The sequence below is a fragment of the Rhipicephalus microplus genome, chromosome 8 (assembly GCF_043290135.1).
Source record: "Rhipicephalus microplus isolate Deutch F79 chromosome 8, USDA_Rmic, whole genome shotgun sequence".
In the NCBI taxonomy this organism is placed as follows: Eukaryota; Metazoa; Arthropoda; class Arachnida; order Ixodida; family Ixodidae; genus Rhipicephalus; species Rhipicephalus microplus.
Genome location: NC_134707.1, coordinates 77,197,215 through 77,212,722, shown reverse-complemented (window position 1 = coordinate 77,212,722; position 15,508 = coordinate 77,197,215). Strand labels below are relative to the sequence as shown.

Below are 15,508 nucleotides of genomic sequence, written 5' to 3'. Positions count from 1 at the left end.
TCTCTCTATAACAAAAAACGACGATGACCTGAGTCTCTCTCTTGCTTGGATGGGGGACGGCTAGCATACCGTTCTTTCACGCATAGAAAAAAAATCGTTTACGAGTAGAAGACTACAAAGAATATTGCATGAGTTTCCGGGTACGGAGGAGAAGTTACAGATAAACAGGAGAGAATACCAATAGTTGCAGTATTTTAATGCAGTTCACTCGTGCAAAAATGACAGACTCGGCGCCCCAATAACCGAGGAAAAGGTTTTTGTGGCTGCAGGCAAGAGAATGTCTACCCCTGCTGCAGATCAAATCACAAATACAACAATAAGGAACCTTAGCGATAAGGTCATAGAGGCACTGACAAACCATTTTAATGACAACTATTGGGTCAAAGAGAAAATACCGCATGAATTCAAAAAAGCAAAAATTATTACAATACTGCAACACGGGAAGAAGCCATTCGTGCAGGCGTTCAGACCCATATCTTTGACGTCATGCATGGGGAAGCTTTTAGAAATGATTTTTCGCGATCGGCTAAAAAACTTCATAAAGGACAATGGCCTTTTTCCAGCCTGTATGCTGGGTTTTCACTATGGCCTCTCCACTCAAGACGCGTTCCTCCTAATACAAGAGGAACTTGTGAGCTTTATAGCCATGGAAGGAAAACATCTAATAGTAGCCCTTGATTCAAAAAGGAGTATTCGACGATATCTCGCATACGGTTATCCTAACAGAATTAAATAACATCGGATGTAGGGAAACGCCAACAATTATATGAAGGTCTTGCTCACAGAGAGGTGAGATTCAATAGGCGTACGTCAAGTCACGTTGAACACTTTTGAGACGCCAAACAATAGTACCCCTCAAGGAGCTATTCTCTCTCCCCTGCTTTTTATTGTCATGTTAGGACTCATGCGAGCTCTGTATGAAGTAGTAAGCAACTTTAATAAAGCAGCTGACGGTTTTTGAAGTGGCGAGGGGTCGCCACCTCATCAGCGCGTTTGATGGCCTGGAGCTGGTTGTACAAGCTTGTAGTCGTGAGGATTCTCTGTGCCAAAGTTGGGATACACCCTCTACGCAGGTGATGTCATCCTATGGGCAACGCGTGAATCTCTGGCTAGCAAACAACAGACACTTCAAGAGGCCGAAGCAGCAGTTAAAAAGGTTGCCAACGTCAACGGGCTCAGCTGCGCCTCTGACAAATATGAAATTATCAAGGCACGCGGAAAAAGATACAATGAAAGCATCAAAACACACATAGAAGGTGTCAACGTACGTGATGTAACATCGTACGTATTCTGGTAAGGTTACTATGTTCATAGTAATGAACGAGCGAACATATAAACATATCAAAATCAGCTGCGAAACAAGTTGCATGAATGACCCCAGAAATAACGTGCCACAAACAGGGATTGAAGGTAGGAAACACAATTAGATTAGTAAGGCACTCGTACTGTGTAAGGTTACGCAGTGTAATTTTTTCTCGCATTAAATAAATAAAAAAGGAAACCATAGAGTCGATAATCAGGGGTGCCTACAAAGTTGCCCTAGGGCTACTGGTAAGCACACCAACCGAAAAGCTATTGGACCTCAGTATATGTAACTCGCACCCTAAGCCAAAGACAGCGATACCGACTGCGCAGAAAAATCGTCTGAGCCAGACGAAAGAGGGCAGAACGATAGTCGCTAGGGTGGGCTGCCCGCCATACCCACAGAACCTGGACGAGATTCTTGTAGAAATCCCGGATCCCATCTGCAGAAAGATCGAGACCTTGCTGTTTCCCAAGAACATGGATGTAAAAACAAACAGAAAGCACAGAGAGGCGAGGGTGCGTTGACTCCAAAAATATTAAAAAAACAAATCAAATATTTTGTATGTGGACGCTTCGAGGTATAATTTTAAACGGTCAGAAGCATCAGTACTTAGCAACGATAACAGCATGGCGACATCTGCATCGCTGTACACATCTTCAATCGCCAAGGCAGAAGTTTTGCATTGCCCTTGCAATCACAGCGCCGGAACAGAGAGATGAACTGCAGACAATTATCATCTCCGATTGCAGGAAGCGTGCCGTTTTTATTTAGAAGGCCACCTTCCGATAAAAATGAGCAAATTTTAGGTGGAAGATTGACGAAAAACAACACAGCATATCCACAGAGTGAAGGATGATGAGTGGGACGAAGCGTCTGTCCGGACGCAAGGACGTACGAGTGGACGGACGCACGGACAGATGCATGAACGGACATAAACAGAGACAGACAAACGAACAAACGTACGGACGGACGCATGAACTGACGGACGCACGGATCGACTGACAGACGTTTCGCCCCACTCATCAGCGTTCACTCCATGGATGTGCTGTGACACCGTTTTTATTGATATGCAATGCAATTTCATGACCTTGAAAACCGGCTACTATGACGTCGGCACGGAACGTACGACCTACGGCGTAAGGAGCTTCGCCCCGAAAAATACAGGCTAATCTGGTGACCAGGACACGCAGACATGGAAGTAAACAAAAGTGACGATGCTTTTGCTCGAGGGCTCACAAACCAAGCGCGGCCTCGACAGTGCTTTCAATCCTTATAAACACTCCAGGAAGAAGCTAACAAGGAGGATAACAACCCATCCAGAATGGTGTCTCGCGAAATGCTTGCCAACCAGTGAGGCACGCCGCAAAGGTACAGTGTCCCCCCCACAAAGCATTAGAAGGAGAGGACGCGATTGACTTCCGCAGAATTCAAACGGAAGTGTTTTCCAACCTTCAAATATAAAACAAAGTTTTTCAAACGCTGTATGGGCATGCCGGTCCAGGGCTAGGCAGCTCGCCATCGCTCTACCACATTTCGTGGGGATGCCTGAACCGACCACTGAGTTTAGATGCTTTTTAAGGTCAGGTCAGCACAAGCTTTCAAATACTTTCGAGCAATGGGAGGCACAGCTCACCAGCTCTGACCCAGAGGTACAGCTTTCACTTGTGTGTCATGTAGGGCAGGCGATGCCAGCCAGGGGAGCGCTGGACTTGGGGCCCCACCCATCGAGCTCATGACCTGTGTCCGAAACCCTTGCGGAAAAAAGTTTTTCCTTCTTTTCATTCTTCAGTGGTGGGCTGTGCACACGTTATCCTGCTGTATTTTTATGGATAAATCGTTCGTTTGCTCTCGTGGGTAAGTTTTGCCGTCCTCTTCATGGGAATTCTAATAAGTGAATCACCGCCGCCGCACTCAAGTGGAACGCTGCAGCTATATGCTTCACCTGCTTGGGAAAATCGCACACACTCAATAGATGGGTGTTTGGCGACAGATATTGCGGGCCTGGGCAATACTGGAGACACATCCTTTGAGCGTCCTGATGTTGCCAAATAGCGGCAGCCATCACCGCCCCACAACAAGCATCAGCAGAGATCCGTACAGGTGAACTTACTCTAACAATTGCTCAAATGATTAAAACACTGTATGGTTAATACATCAATGCTACTCAGGTTTTCAATTTCTGTGTTTGTAGTTTTGAAAAACAACACTTCTGAACCACTAAACACTTTTAACGAGAACTTGTTTTGCTTTTTCAGCTCCGATTGAACGGGTGAGCGGTAGATTTGGCAATACTGCCAGCTGCTGCTTGTAAAACGGAGTATTATATGGATTGCAGTTTGGTGCTACACTCCGGCAGCTAAATTGTTTTTTTTTTACGTTCTATAGCGATTCATTATTGTTTTGATGGCGTAGTACAGATTGGGCGTAGTACAGATTGGGGTAGATGAAAGAAATTGAGGGGCGGTTTGGCTCCCCCAAAGCGCGAAGGCTCGGAATAAGCAATAAAAGGCAGTTGCTGAACGCTGGAGTGACCAAACAATTCGAAGTTGACGATGTTCATTTGTAGGTGAACTATATCTTCAGTTGTGAATAGGTCGCGAATATTCCAGCATAATTTTCGACGTCAGAGAATGAACTTTTCACCTGTGCCCGAATTACAATAATCTACTCTCCTGGAGGCAAGTCTTCATTCTTGAGTCGAATTTCAGGATTCCATGACATGCTCCAAACATGACCAATGCACTATACTATGCACTGGTATCCCCTTTCCGCCGGCTCATTCCCCAATTCGAGAATCGTTCTTTACGCTGTCTTGCCTGTAAATTCCCAGTAAGAGCAGTTCGTGCGTAGATTCTTTCTCACTTTCGTGAAATGTCGCCCGGCCGGCCAGATGTGATTACACACAAATGCGTGATAAACGAACATCGCGCTGTTCAATGACATCATCAGATGTGTACTCATAAGAAAAGGTTACATTTGTCGAACGTTGTCGAATACCTCCATATCAAAGCCTTGGCCAAATAACGAATGCCGCATCAGTCCACTTCAGTCAATTAGAAATATTAGTGGAAATAATTGAGCATGAAGTCAAATGACCAAAGTAAAAGAGATGTGGAGAGAGAACACTCGAACAAGAAACGGCTCGTCTTGACTGCATGCAACACGATTCTCTTTACAGAGGTGCACTGACTCGTGCTTGAAAATGATGCCCAACACTATTGCGTTTGCTCAATTTCAGGACAATAAAATTCCTGACATGTGGCTCAGACACTGCATTCTCCCCAGAAGGTTCAGATTTCCTTCGCTGATTCTAGCTGGTAAACAGAGGGTTGTTGGTTTAGGTTGTGAATAATTATGACATCATGACTTTAAGAAACGAGCGATTTCAAGTTGTCGTCGTGAAGTTTTTGTATTTAATATGTAATAGAGAGACTGACGTGAAAAAGGAGCCACGCACTTAGCATAAACCAATTAGAACAGCTTTATGGGCAGGTAAACGGCTGCGTATCAGGTTCTGTGGGTGCAGTTCGTATGTATTATTCGACTGTAGACCGCACAGACCAATCCACATTCGGCCTAACTGACGAGTCGAGATGTGTGAACGCTTTCAGCTAATCGGAAGGGCTGCATAAACCCATAAGAGTCTGTTGGCCGTGAGGGCCTCCACTAGAGAGGCCAGTGCTGCGGTCGTTTTGACGTCACTGATAGGATGCGTGTTGTGGAATACGGCAGCTTTGCTTTCGCGACATCACTTATAACATCCCGCGATGGCTGCACCGGATCTTAGTCACGATTTTACGATTCAAATCAGACACAAGAGTGCCACCGGGGGCACCGATTCGTAGTTTACTTGCCCGTATTATCAGATCTTACTGCTTCTTTAAGCACTGAGCTTCAATACAAAGGGAAGCACGCATGGTGCCAACAGCGAAAGCGCAGAAAATGAAGTGTTCTAGTAGACAAAGTCAACCCAGCATCCTATGAGTGATGTCATCACGTATGTAGCGCCACGGTGTGTCCTCGAGGCCAATAAGGAGCGAGGCGATGGCGAAGCCACAATTCTAGCTCTGTTATTGTCAACGGCCTCAGAAACACTAGCAAGCGGAGTTGTTCACTAAATGAAACGCTAACTTCAATTCCAGACTGCCCTGATGCGAAGCCTGCTTAACTGGTTCGCTTACCAGAAGTCCCCGCTGGTTCCCATGATGGAGCGTGATCACCTTTCTGACATGTGCCGCCACTGCTGCAGGCCCGCTGTCTTTTGCCCAGTGTATCGCGCGTCTGATGGTGAGTCCCGGTGTTGTTGTGGCTGCATGATGCATACGTAGCGTGGTCATGTACATGGGGCAAGAGCAAACTGATAATTTATGTAATCGCTTGCTCGATCAGTCGGTGAGTATTCCTTAAGGCTGTTTTCAACTTCCCCTTTGTTTAGGTAATCAAGATTATAGCAAACAGTAAAACCTAAGTATTTGAAACAATTACAAATTAACGTTCCTGGCTATAAGAAAATACCATTAGCGGTTGCAGCACCTTGCTTCTGCGTACTCCAACATCGTCGCAACGCGCTTCCTTTCAAATTTAGTGAGTTAAACATAGGATGTTTTTGTCTCGCGTTTTGACGGTGACCTTCTAACTAGCTTACCGAGCTCTTTAGGATTCAATATCCTCCTGAATGTTTGAATTGGATTATCCCGCAATACGTGCAGTTCTGGTTTGTTCTATAGAACGCGAATGTGGAAAATGCTCAGTGCCTAGAATTCTGCGGTGTAAACCGTCCTGAAGTCAATACCTGAAAACTTTATTAAGTAGTTTTCACCAGCTATTCTCTTAGTTGCCACTATAGTTGAGGCAAAGCATTTCCTTCTCGTCTTAGCACTCATGTGTGAAAAAGGTCGCAGCATTAGTGTCGTTATGTAGTCTTGTAAAAATGGTAAAAACCTAATTGTTTTAAAGGCGCTATCTAAAATTTCCTGTATAAACGAACACTAGAACATGGTCACTGATAGAAGTCTTAACCTGAAAAAAATAAAAAAGCGAACAATTGTGGCTTTCAAACCATATAGTTGAATCACTTGGGACGACAGGACGAATATCAACTCAAACCAGTTCGCTTTTTTTAAATAGAATGGCGCTATTAGTACATTGAGATGTCCAAAATTAACTGTATGTATCAGAGTTTTACTGCCCGACTGTAATTAAGGTTCGTTTTCCTAAATATAGACTTTTTCTAGACAAAAACAGAGAAAAAAGCAATGGAATCTTTCCGCGACGCAAACCTGATACGACTACAAAGTGAAATCTCGACGTCACAGATAACATTTTGCGTTGTGCCTTCATAAGGCATTGTGCCTTACGAAGCCATAGATGCCCATGGGATGCAAAAATTGGCTGTGGGTAGCTGCAACACAGTATTGTAGACGACGACTAAAAGAGCGTTTTGGAAGTGACTAACGAAAAGGGAACGTAAAAACGGTGCAGGAATGATATCCTGGGTCTTACCTGGCGGACTAACAACCTGGGTTGTTAATCCACCACGTTTTGTGTTTCCTTTTCGTTCGTCCCGTGCTACGCGCTGTTCTATTCGTCGCCTACAATGTAGCACGAAGCAGCCCATTGAAGCAAACTGGTCAACACAGTTTGGAGAAAAAACCCGCGACGATGTCCTAATGACGTCCCAGATTCATAAAACATGTTGCATAATATTTATGTCCCTATGCCGGCACTCGATGACGTCATTCCACAATGACGGCAGCTGACCAAAGGTAGGCCGATCCCAGAGGCTTACCTTTGCAATACCTACGATCACTGAAGTAGTGCAAGTGCATTCTATAGGTGTGAAAGGCTTTCGGAAAGGGAGTGTTTGTCCATTGGCGAGAAGGAAAAGCTGATTGCTTTCGCCTTGAAGGGACCTGACGCGATTACATTAAGAAGTACTGTGAGTTTTATAACAAAAGCAGTCGTGAAATCACAACAGTGTCGTTTTTGGCGCTGTAGTTCACTGGCGCTGCCACTGCTGGTGTACATAACCCCTATTCAGCAGAATAAGAAAAAAAAACAATATAAAAATTGGCCCGAATCCACAAATTACACTGTAAATGTCATCGAAAGACGATAGTCTTGCGTTTGGAGAAAGTGAACAAAAGATTTATTTGATGTTCTGCACAAGAAAATCGGTGAACGATATTCTGCAGGCGCTGCGTTAGAGTGCCGCGAGCGTGTGGCGGAGGTAAACGAGCGCATCTAGGCACGTTAGACACAAGTGCCATCTGGCAGTTATCTTCGAAAACGAAGGCGTGCAGCGCGCGGAGAAAGATGCGCGCCAGTCTCGGAGGTGATAAGGTGTAGAACGCACGGTGACGGGTAGGTGCCACCACCGTGACATCGTAGCAAAGCGTTGGAAACACCTTTTTTGAGCATTGCGTTGCACTGTCAGCGCAGTGCGATTAAACGCTACAATCCTTAGAGTTACTTGTGTGTGGCTCTTCTAGTATAAAGGCAGACATAAAAACAGCGAAGCGTTGTTGCGGCGCCTCAGATATGTGCAATAATTGCTTTTAATTTACAATCGCACAACAATGAATGCTAAACTATTGAGCAATATTGTTGGGCACTTCGAATGGGTTTGGCCGTTTGGTGCCGTTTGAGGTATCGTTAGGGTGGACAGACAGACAGACAGACAGACGGACAGACGGACAGACAGACAGACAGACAGACAGACAGACAGACAGACAGACAGACAGACAGACAGACAGACCAAAATATTTTTGTCGAAGGTCCCCAAGAAAGACTATAGTCTTTAATAAAGAATACCGAGGACGGAATGGCATTCCAACCAGAGCTCCTCGTGCAGCACCCGAGTATTCTTCCGAGTATTCTGCTTTCAAAATGAAAGGTATCACTGAGCTACGCCAGTGCTTATATTTCATTTGGAAGCTGAGACAGGCTGTATGTAGGGTGAGAAATGACGCTAATATGTGTAATGATGCGTTTTAGAATAGCATACAGGCAACCAGCCGTCACATAATGCAAATCGCGTAAGGAGTGGGTGGCCAAAAGCTCCAACCCCTTACAAAAGGATTGTTATAGCGCGAGAACAGAACGCCGACACAGAAACAAGGAGGACACGAAGGACACGAGCGCTCGTGTCCTTCGTGTCCTTCTTGTCTCTGTGTCGTCGTTCTGTTCTCGTGCTATAACTATCGTCATGTCATACCAACCAGCGCAAACTGCCACACTCCCTTACACAACCCTCAGGAATAATTTTTTCATAGTCATCAGACATGACGTCAACAAAAGGCACATGATCCCTTGCAAGTGCGTAGCGGGAGAAACGTTTCTCCAAAGTACGACGAGTATTGACAGTGTGTATGCGTTCCCATTACCCATGAAAAGGTTGGTCATTCATGATGTAGCGAGTGCCCTTCAAGTGGGCTTGGAGTAGTTACTCAGAGTGTTAAAAAAATCATCTAGCAAAGCTTTTTCTCTGAAGAAGGCTTGATAGCGCATTTTGTTGCGCTCTTTTTGCTGTCCTAGAAGCCCCGGAAAGGACGGCCTCCGTGACCAACGCATTCGCGACAATGGCGACACAAACGACGACGACGACGACGGCAAGTGCAAGCTTGTCAAGACTTTTGGAGTGCCCGGTGTGCGGAGACTACGCACTACCACCCATCTTGCAGTGCCAAAACGGACATCATTTGTGCACCCGCTGCCAGCAAAGCGTTTCCCGGTGCCCAATATGCAACGCACCAAAAGGTGAGCACAAAGAGCACCGCATGCTTCGAACGTATGCTTGGCATACGAATTTACATAAACGGAACGAATAAGCGAATATGTCTTCTTCACTTGATTGATCGGTTGGTTCATTGATTACAATATATAGCACACGAGTTTAGTTCGTGCTTCACAATGTAATTTTATACCTTCTATATGTACAAATGTCCACTTTATGAACTGATATATATATAAAATTACTTGATAGCGCATTGAAGTTTGCATCAAATTTGAACGATACTCGAACCGTTTCTCCCAGAAGTCTTCCCGCACTTGTCCGCAGAAAGCATTATTCGAGTTTGTTCACTGTTGCACGGTGTTTTGAATCTCGATTCTTCGCAGTGCTATTAGGGCAATGATAGTCATGAACATACGTTTTTTCGAGCTAGAAAGAAGAACTTTTTCTACACCAGGAGCAATGAGTTTTATTTCTCTCCAACAGTTGCCGGTTTTCCATAAATATCTGCTAGTCCAGACTGAACTATAGAGGTCGTCTTGGTCATTTATTAACCCTTAAAAGGCCCTGTCGATGTACTACGTAAAAGGGGAGCATACATAAGAGGATAAAAATACACTCATGCAGTCTTTAATTAGGGAAATACAGCAAAAGTGACATTTACAAACGAACGAGGTGAATTTTCAAGGTATTAAAACTACAGAGAGAGAATATCGCGCTAAAAGAACAAAAAAAATTAAATAAAAAACTGAGAAACATTACCAATAGGCTCTCAATAAATTTGTAAGTTCGCTTCGAAATTTCATGGGATGTGGTTCATTTACGAAAAGGTCAGGTGAACCACTTCATTCTGCAATAGCTGATGGCAAAAAGTTGTTGAAGGAATTAGTAGAGCCTTGAATTCTGCGAAGACTGAGGAAGTTTGTCAGGCGGAAGGAAGTGCGGTTTGGCGGGAAAAGAAGCAGGTCGCCCAAGTGTCGGAAGGTGTAACGAAGTTTATGATAGATGCAGAGGAGCGAGTTTTTTTTTCTTTCAGCGAAGTGGCAATAATTTGATGTCGAAATATGATTTCATGATAGTGACTTTTGGCCAAAGGTCGTACTGGAATGTAATAAAGCAAGCTGTGCGGTTTACGGTCGGCCTAAAGTACGTCAACAAGGTACGCTGGATGTGGATTACATATTTCAATGCTAAATCACTTTAGTGCAGATAAATCTATCATTTTCTCGTTTGCAATAGTCATTTATGATAACATGTGGAGTCGGTTGTTCGTGAGGAGAAATCTAACGCCTCTATTCATTCGGAATGCAACACTTGCATTATTGGCCAATATTCTTGAATAAAAATGTCGTCCTAGGCAACACCCAACCATGATTATTCTCGGAGAATGGAAGTGGTTGCTGCTTTATGGAGCTATTGAGCCACCGTATTTATTCTACCAGCTCTGCCAGAATGGACCCTGGTCAAAGCCGACGGCGACTGTAGGAGTGACAATACTATACTGGTATTAGGTGCTGAAAGCTCAAAAAAAGTGATTAATAGACAGAAAACTTACGTCTTTATCTTGCGAACCACCTTCGGCGAAACCACAACAGAGCATACGGTTTCAACGCGATAGCGTCAAAAGGCTTATTTCGCAATAACTCCGGTGGCGGCGTCAATGTTGGTGTCAGCGTCGTTGGCTGTGAGTGAAAAATCATCTTTTGCGTGACCGAAAAGTCGATAAATATGCGAATAATAAAATAAATCAATTAATGAATCCGGGCTCGGAGTGGCGACTGAATAGGGGTCGTTTGGGTACAAGTGAGGATTGAACCCGAGTCATTGTATGACAAGTGAATGTTCTGCTACAATGCCACGCTTCTGCTGGTGAGTACAGTGAAAAAAGTTTCCTCTGCTTGGAAATGCAGTGAAAGTAGCTTTTCATGCATTTGAAACTCACGCCTCTTGTACACATTCTTCACATTCCAACATGAAATATTGCAGTAATAATAAATGGTACAAGCACCCAGCGTGTGTAAGAACATGCGATTATTATAATGGCTTCGTCTTTTAAAGCTAATCCCCCCACCCCCACAAAAGACACACACGCTACTGCACCTATTTCCTTGAGGCCACGTAGTGGGTGCATAGGCAGTTCAAAAAGGTTTCATGCAACACGTGTTTGAAGTACGCACTCGGAACAGCACATCGCTATCGCGGTAAACTCCTTCATGTGAGGCTTTAGCCTACCCCATTTTCTTTTATTTCAATTTACTCAGTCGGTGGAGTTGGAATACTGCTCTTCTTTACCATATGGCAGCTGTGATCCCAGTGTTAAGGATGTGATGTCTGAGGATATGGTAATAGAGTGGATAGATCGGCATAGCAAGCCTACCTCTGTGCGATTAGCGTAGAGGCCACAGTAGTTGAAAATTGGGAAAGAAGAAATCGAGCATGATAAATGTTCAACTCTTCAAGGCTTTGTGTTTGTGCTGAATGCGAGATGTTGAACTACCTAAATGTTCAATTTCTGGCACTCTGCTTGCAGGCATAAACCGGAATCTGGCGTTGGACCAGATGGCGGAGATAAGTATGTTCCCCTGCAAGTACCATTCCCTGGGTTGCTCAGCCACTCTCGCATTAGCAGCCAAGCAGACGCACGAAATGACGTGCCCACACGGGTAAGCAAGCGTGTCCTAGCTCGTCTTATTTTATCATCATGAATACAACATGAAAAGTTTTCTTATAATGAGTTTTGGGCTTCATATTACAAACATAGTAGGTAAATGCGAGTATTAGAAAATTTAGAATAATGAATCAAATACAGTTTTTTTTTGTTCGGTTCTCATATCGACTAGTGAAGTGATCAAGTGTTCAAAAATATTTTTGAATGAGAAGCAGAGGTAAAAGCCTGAAGTAAACAAAACATTTCAACATAACAGGACACCTTTCTTGCTTTAGTCATCAAAGCACTCATGCTATGCCACTCAATATTTTACGTGCCTATAGACACTATATTGATCACAGGACGAAAACATTTTTCGCTTGAAACTCTTGGTGTCGCCGTCTATTCATGAATAATATTTAACATCTATGTATTCGTTTCCTTGAAAACCTGCTAAAAAAGGTCTTTCTTGAATACGGAAGTTACTGTTGCATTCCGACCTGCAGTTACAATGTACGTTTAGGGCTGTGTTACTGCGGTTCACATAGCTCGCATAATTGTGGTATATTTATTCAACTAAAAGTAATAGTAACATTCATGTTCTAGAAGCGACGAGTAGTTGTTTCGAAGGAAATGACCTGGAGCTCTCGGGCCGTCTGAAAAATGATAGCGCTTGGATTCTGTGTTGCTTTGAAAATGGTTGCCTTAGATTTGGTAAACTATCAGAATAGTATTTCCCTCGTACCAATATACAATTATGTTTTAAAATTCACTGTTCACCCAACCTTACACCTAAGGCATCTGCCAGTATTACGTTTAGGTGTCGCTTGCGGGACGAATGTGTATGGTATTAGTGATCACCTTCTTCTAATATCTACCTTGGAATGTCAGACATAACCTTCGTTACAGAAAGTTCATATTAATCTACAAGCCCTAAACATTCAGTTTCTTGACTTGACCTGAACTTTACACATTAGCCTAACCGCCCAGTTTGTGATTTCGGCGCATCACGAAATGTTCCGGCCGTGATGTACTCTGAGATGATTTCTCTCCGTGCACTTCAGGCCGTGTTTCTGCGTGCTCGGAGCGGATAATTGCAGTTGGAGAGGACGGCCAGAAAAGCTTGTTGACCACATTCTTAGCAAGCACAGCTTCATTCCAAGAATGCAAGGTGAAGTACTGCAACAAATGTACTAACTCATTAGTCGCTGAACATTTCAGTATGGATGTTTGCATTTGCGATTGTATTTGTACTTGAATTATAAAACCATGCAAAACATTCAGAGGGAGCACGGAGGGGGGAGGGGGTTAAATTTGAAACTTAGACGCTGGTCAGTTGGGTAGTTGGAATGAATAGGTCAATAGAAATAGTAAAACACGTGACGTAACTGGAGTAGCAGGCAACAGAGCAACAAAAACGTTCATGTTTGTGCTGTTTTGTTCACACGTGTCCGTGGTTAACGTGACATATAGCTATACCAGCAGGAAAGGCAGACAGTAGATCAGCCGTAACAGAACAGCGGGCTGTGTTTTATTTTTTTTTTCAATGCTCACTTACGTCTGTGTCAATTACCTAAACAAGAGCATGTTTTATTTGTATGGTGTGCTGTAGGTGGCTCTCATTACATCATACTGAGGAATTGCGTGGTGAACCAACTAAGTAAGAACCCAAACCAAACATCCAAGGAAACAGTGAGACAAACATATAACCGAACAAAACATGAACGGACTCCCACTAAGTCCAGTGCTTCTTGATATAATTAAAAGTAAACTAAATTTTGTTTCTACCATGGAGCACTCGAACCAGTCATAGACTACTTTACATATAGCTTTCGGCGGAGTTGTTGCAAATATTTTGATATTGATACAGTCGAAATATACGCATTCAAACTTTGGTTTAACAAACTGTTGTCATAGTACCTACATGTGTTACGGAGAATCTCCGGTCCGCAGATGCTGTAAAATGTGAGCGGCACAGCTCATAAGCAGTCGAAACAGGGTGCATGATTGTTGCGTACACTGGTCCTGCAAGCAAGCGGCCATTATGATGCACAAAAATGCGCAGGGGAGAACGTGGTCGTCACGGCTACAGGCTTCGACAAAGTGCAGAACTTCACCTGGTTCGTGCTTCAGACGTGCCATGGGCGCGACTTCCTGGTGACCTTGAAGAGGATCAACGAAAATTCCTCTTTCAAGCAGTTCTTCGCGGTCGTTGTGCTAGTAGGATCGAGCAAGGACGCTTCACGTTTTCAGTACCAGCTAAACCTTTGTGGATCCGATCAGCGGCTGACATTTGAGGGCAGTATGCGAGACATCCGTTCCTTGGTCGAGTGTGTCCAGAACGGAAATGGCCTCATCTTCAGCACGAGAACAGCCGAGCGCCTCTTCACTGGTGGTGATCTCAAGATGCACATTACCATCACTTCCACCATGCATAGTGGTGATGAAGTGTAGGGTACTCGGTGCCATGTGCCATGTTATGAGTGTTTGGAAAATAAAACAAGGCCAATGATGATACTAGTAACAACGCCCCATATCAGTATACGATATGGAATAGCGTCTGTTCATAATCCCCCGCTGTACAGTTGAGCGTCCTTTGAAGGTTTTTGTGCGAGCATACACAGGGAGCTACAACAGCGCCACGTCTCGGAATGCTCTCTCGAGGAGAGCAATGCATAACGCAAGCTTCACTCACTCATTTCGCTCTTCTTTACAAAGCGATCAGTCCCAGCCCTTGCGCCACAAAACATCAAACATCATCAATCCCGTCTGAGGAAGCGGTTTAAACAATGCAATGCCGAGCACGAGGACTAACACATCTCTGCCAGCAATTTTGTAGTCACCCGCGGAGATAAGAGCCTCAGAAGAATACACGTAATTTCAGCAAATATAAGACTAAAATTAAAAGGAAGCGTGTTGAGTTTGTCATAGGGACGATTTTTGAAGGTTGGAACAGCCAATGAGAGAAGTAAATCAAAATCTTGATTGTCACTGTTCTAAGACGCGCCTCAAGAGCCCTGGCGCATTAGGCACGCCGACTTTAGTGGGATAACTTTGATATCACGCACGACTGTACGCGCGCAAGCGGACAATTGACAACGCAGTGTATATATATATATATATATATATATATATATATATATATATATATATATATATATATATATATATATTGGGTATTCCATCATTCCATCTATCTATAGCTGAGAGTTAAAGAAAAAAAAATACAGTATTAGGGGTAGCCGAGTGAAATTAGTCGCGTATTTGTGACAGCCACTTTGCACATAACATTTTTGTTTAATTTTAAAAATTTTTTTCACGGCTATTTTTTACAGCTATCTATGCTAGCGTTTCGTACTCTTATCACCTGAATGAAACATGCGCCCCACTCTGCAGAGTGTGCCCGCCGCAAGTTGACCATGACGGTGACAATGAGTTTAGTACATCAAGGGAGCTATTCTCGCTGTGTGAAATTCGTGGACATGTCCAATTTGGCCTCCCCTAATTGACTGGAACGCACCGCCTGTTTCCGATTTTTTTTCCGCAGCGTTATTCTTCTGAACGCTTTCAAAATGACGCTACGATAGTTGTGAAAGCTTTCACAGCTATCGGCACAAATGAGAAAGACGGAATCCGTTTTGCCACAAGAAATGCTGCCCCCCCCTCCCCGAGATCTGCATTTTGACGCACATCTCTGAGGCCGTGCATGGACTCCAATCACGTTAGCTCATGAATTAGATTTAACGCAGCTGTCCAACAGCCTGACGCCCATGCAAGGTATGTGCCCATTCGCTGCATCGCTCTGCAAACCTCTCAAAACGTT

The 15,508-nt window shown here is 44.0% G+C and overlaps 1 protein-coding gene across 1 annotated transcript; it reads left to right on the top strand.

Moving 5' to 3' along the window:
* The first annotated feature begins 5,452 nt into the window (after positions 1-5,452).
* LOC119165888 (E3 ubiquitin-protein ligase Siah1) lies at positions 5,453-14,209 on the top strand. The gene is made up of 5 exons (XM_037417897.2): positions 5,453-5,593; positions 8,843-9,064; positions 11,569-11,701; positions 12,750-12,856; positions 13,751-14,209. The coding sequence occupies exons 1-5, from the start codon at positions 5,458-5,460 to the stop codon at positions 14,137-14,139; spliced, it is 987 nt and encodes a 328-aa protein (XP_037273794.2). The 5' UTR covers positions 5,453-5,457; the 3' UTR covers positions 14,140-14,209.
* The last annotated feature ends 1,299 nt before the right edge of the window (positions 14,210-15,508 follow it).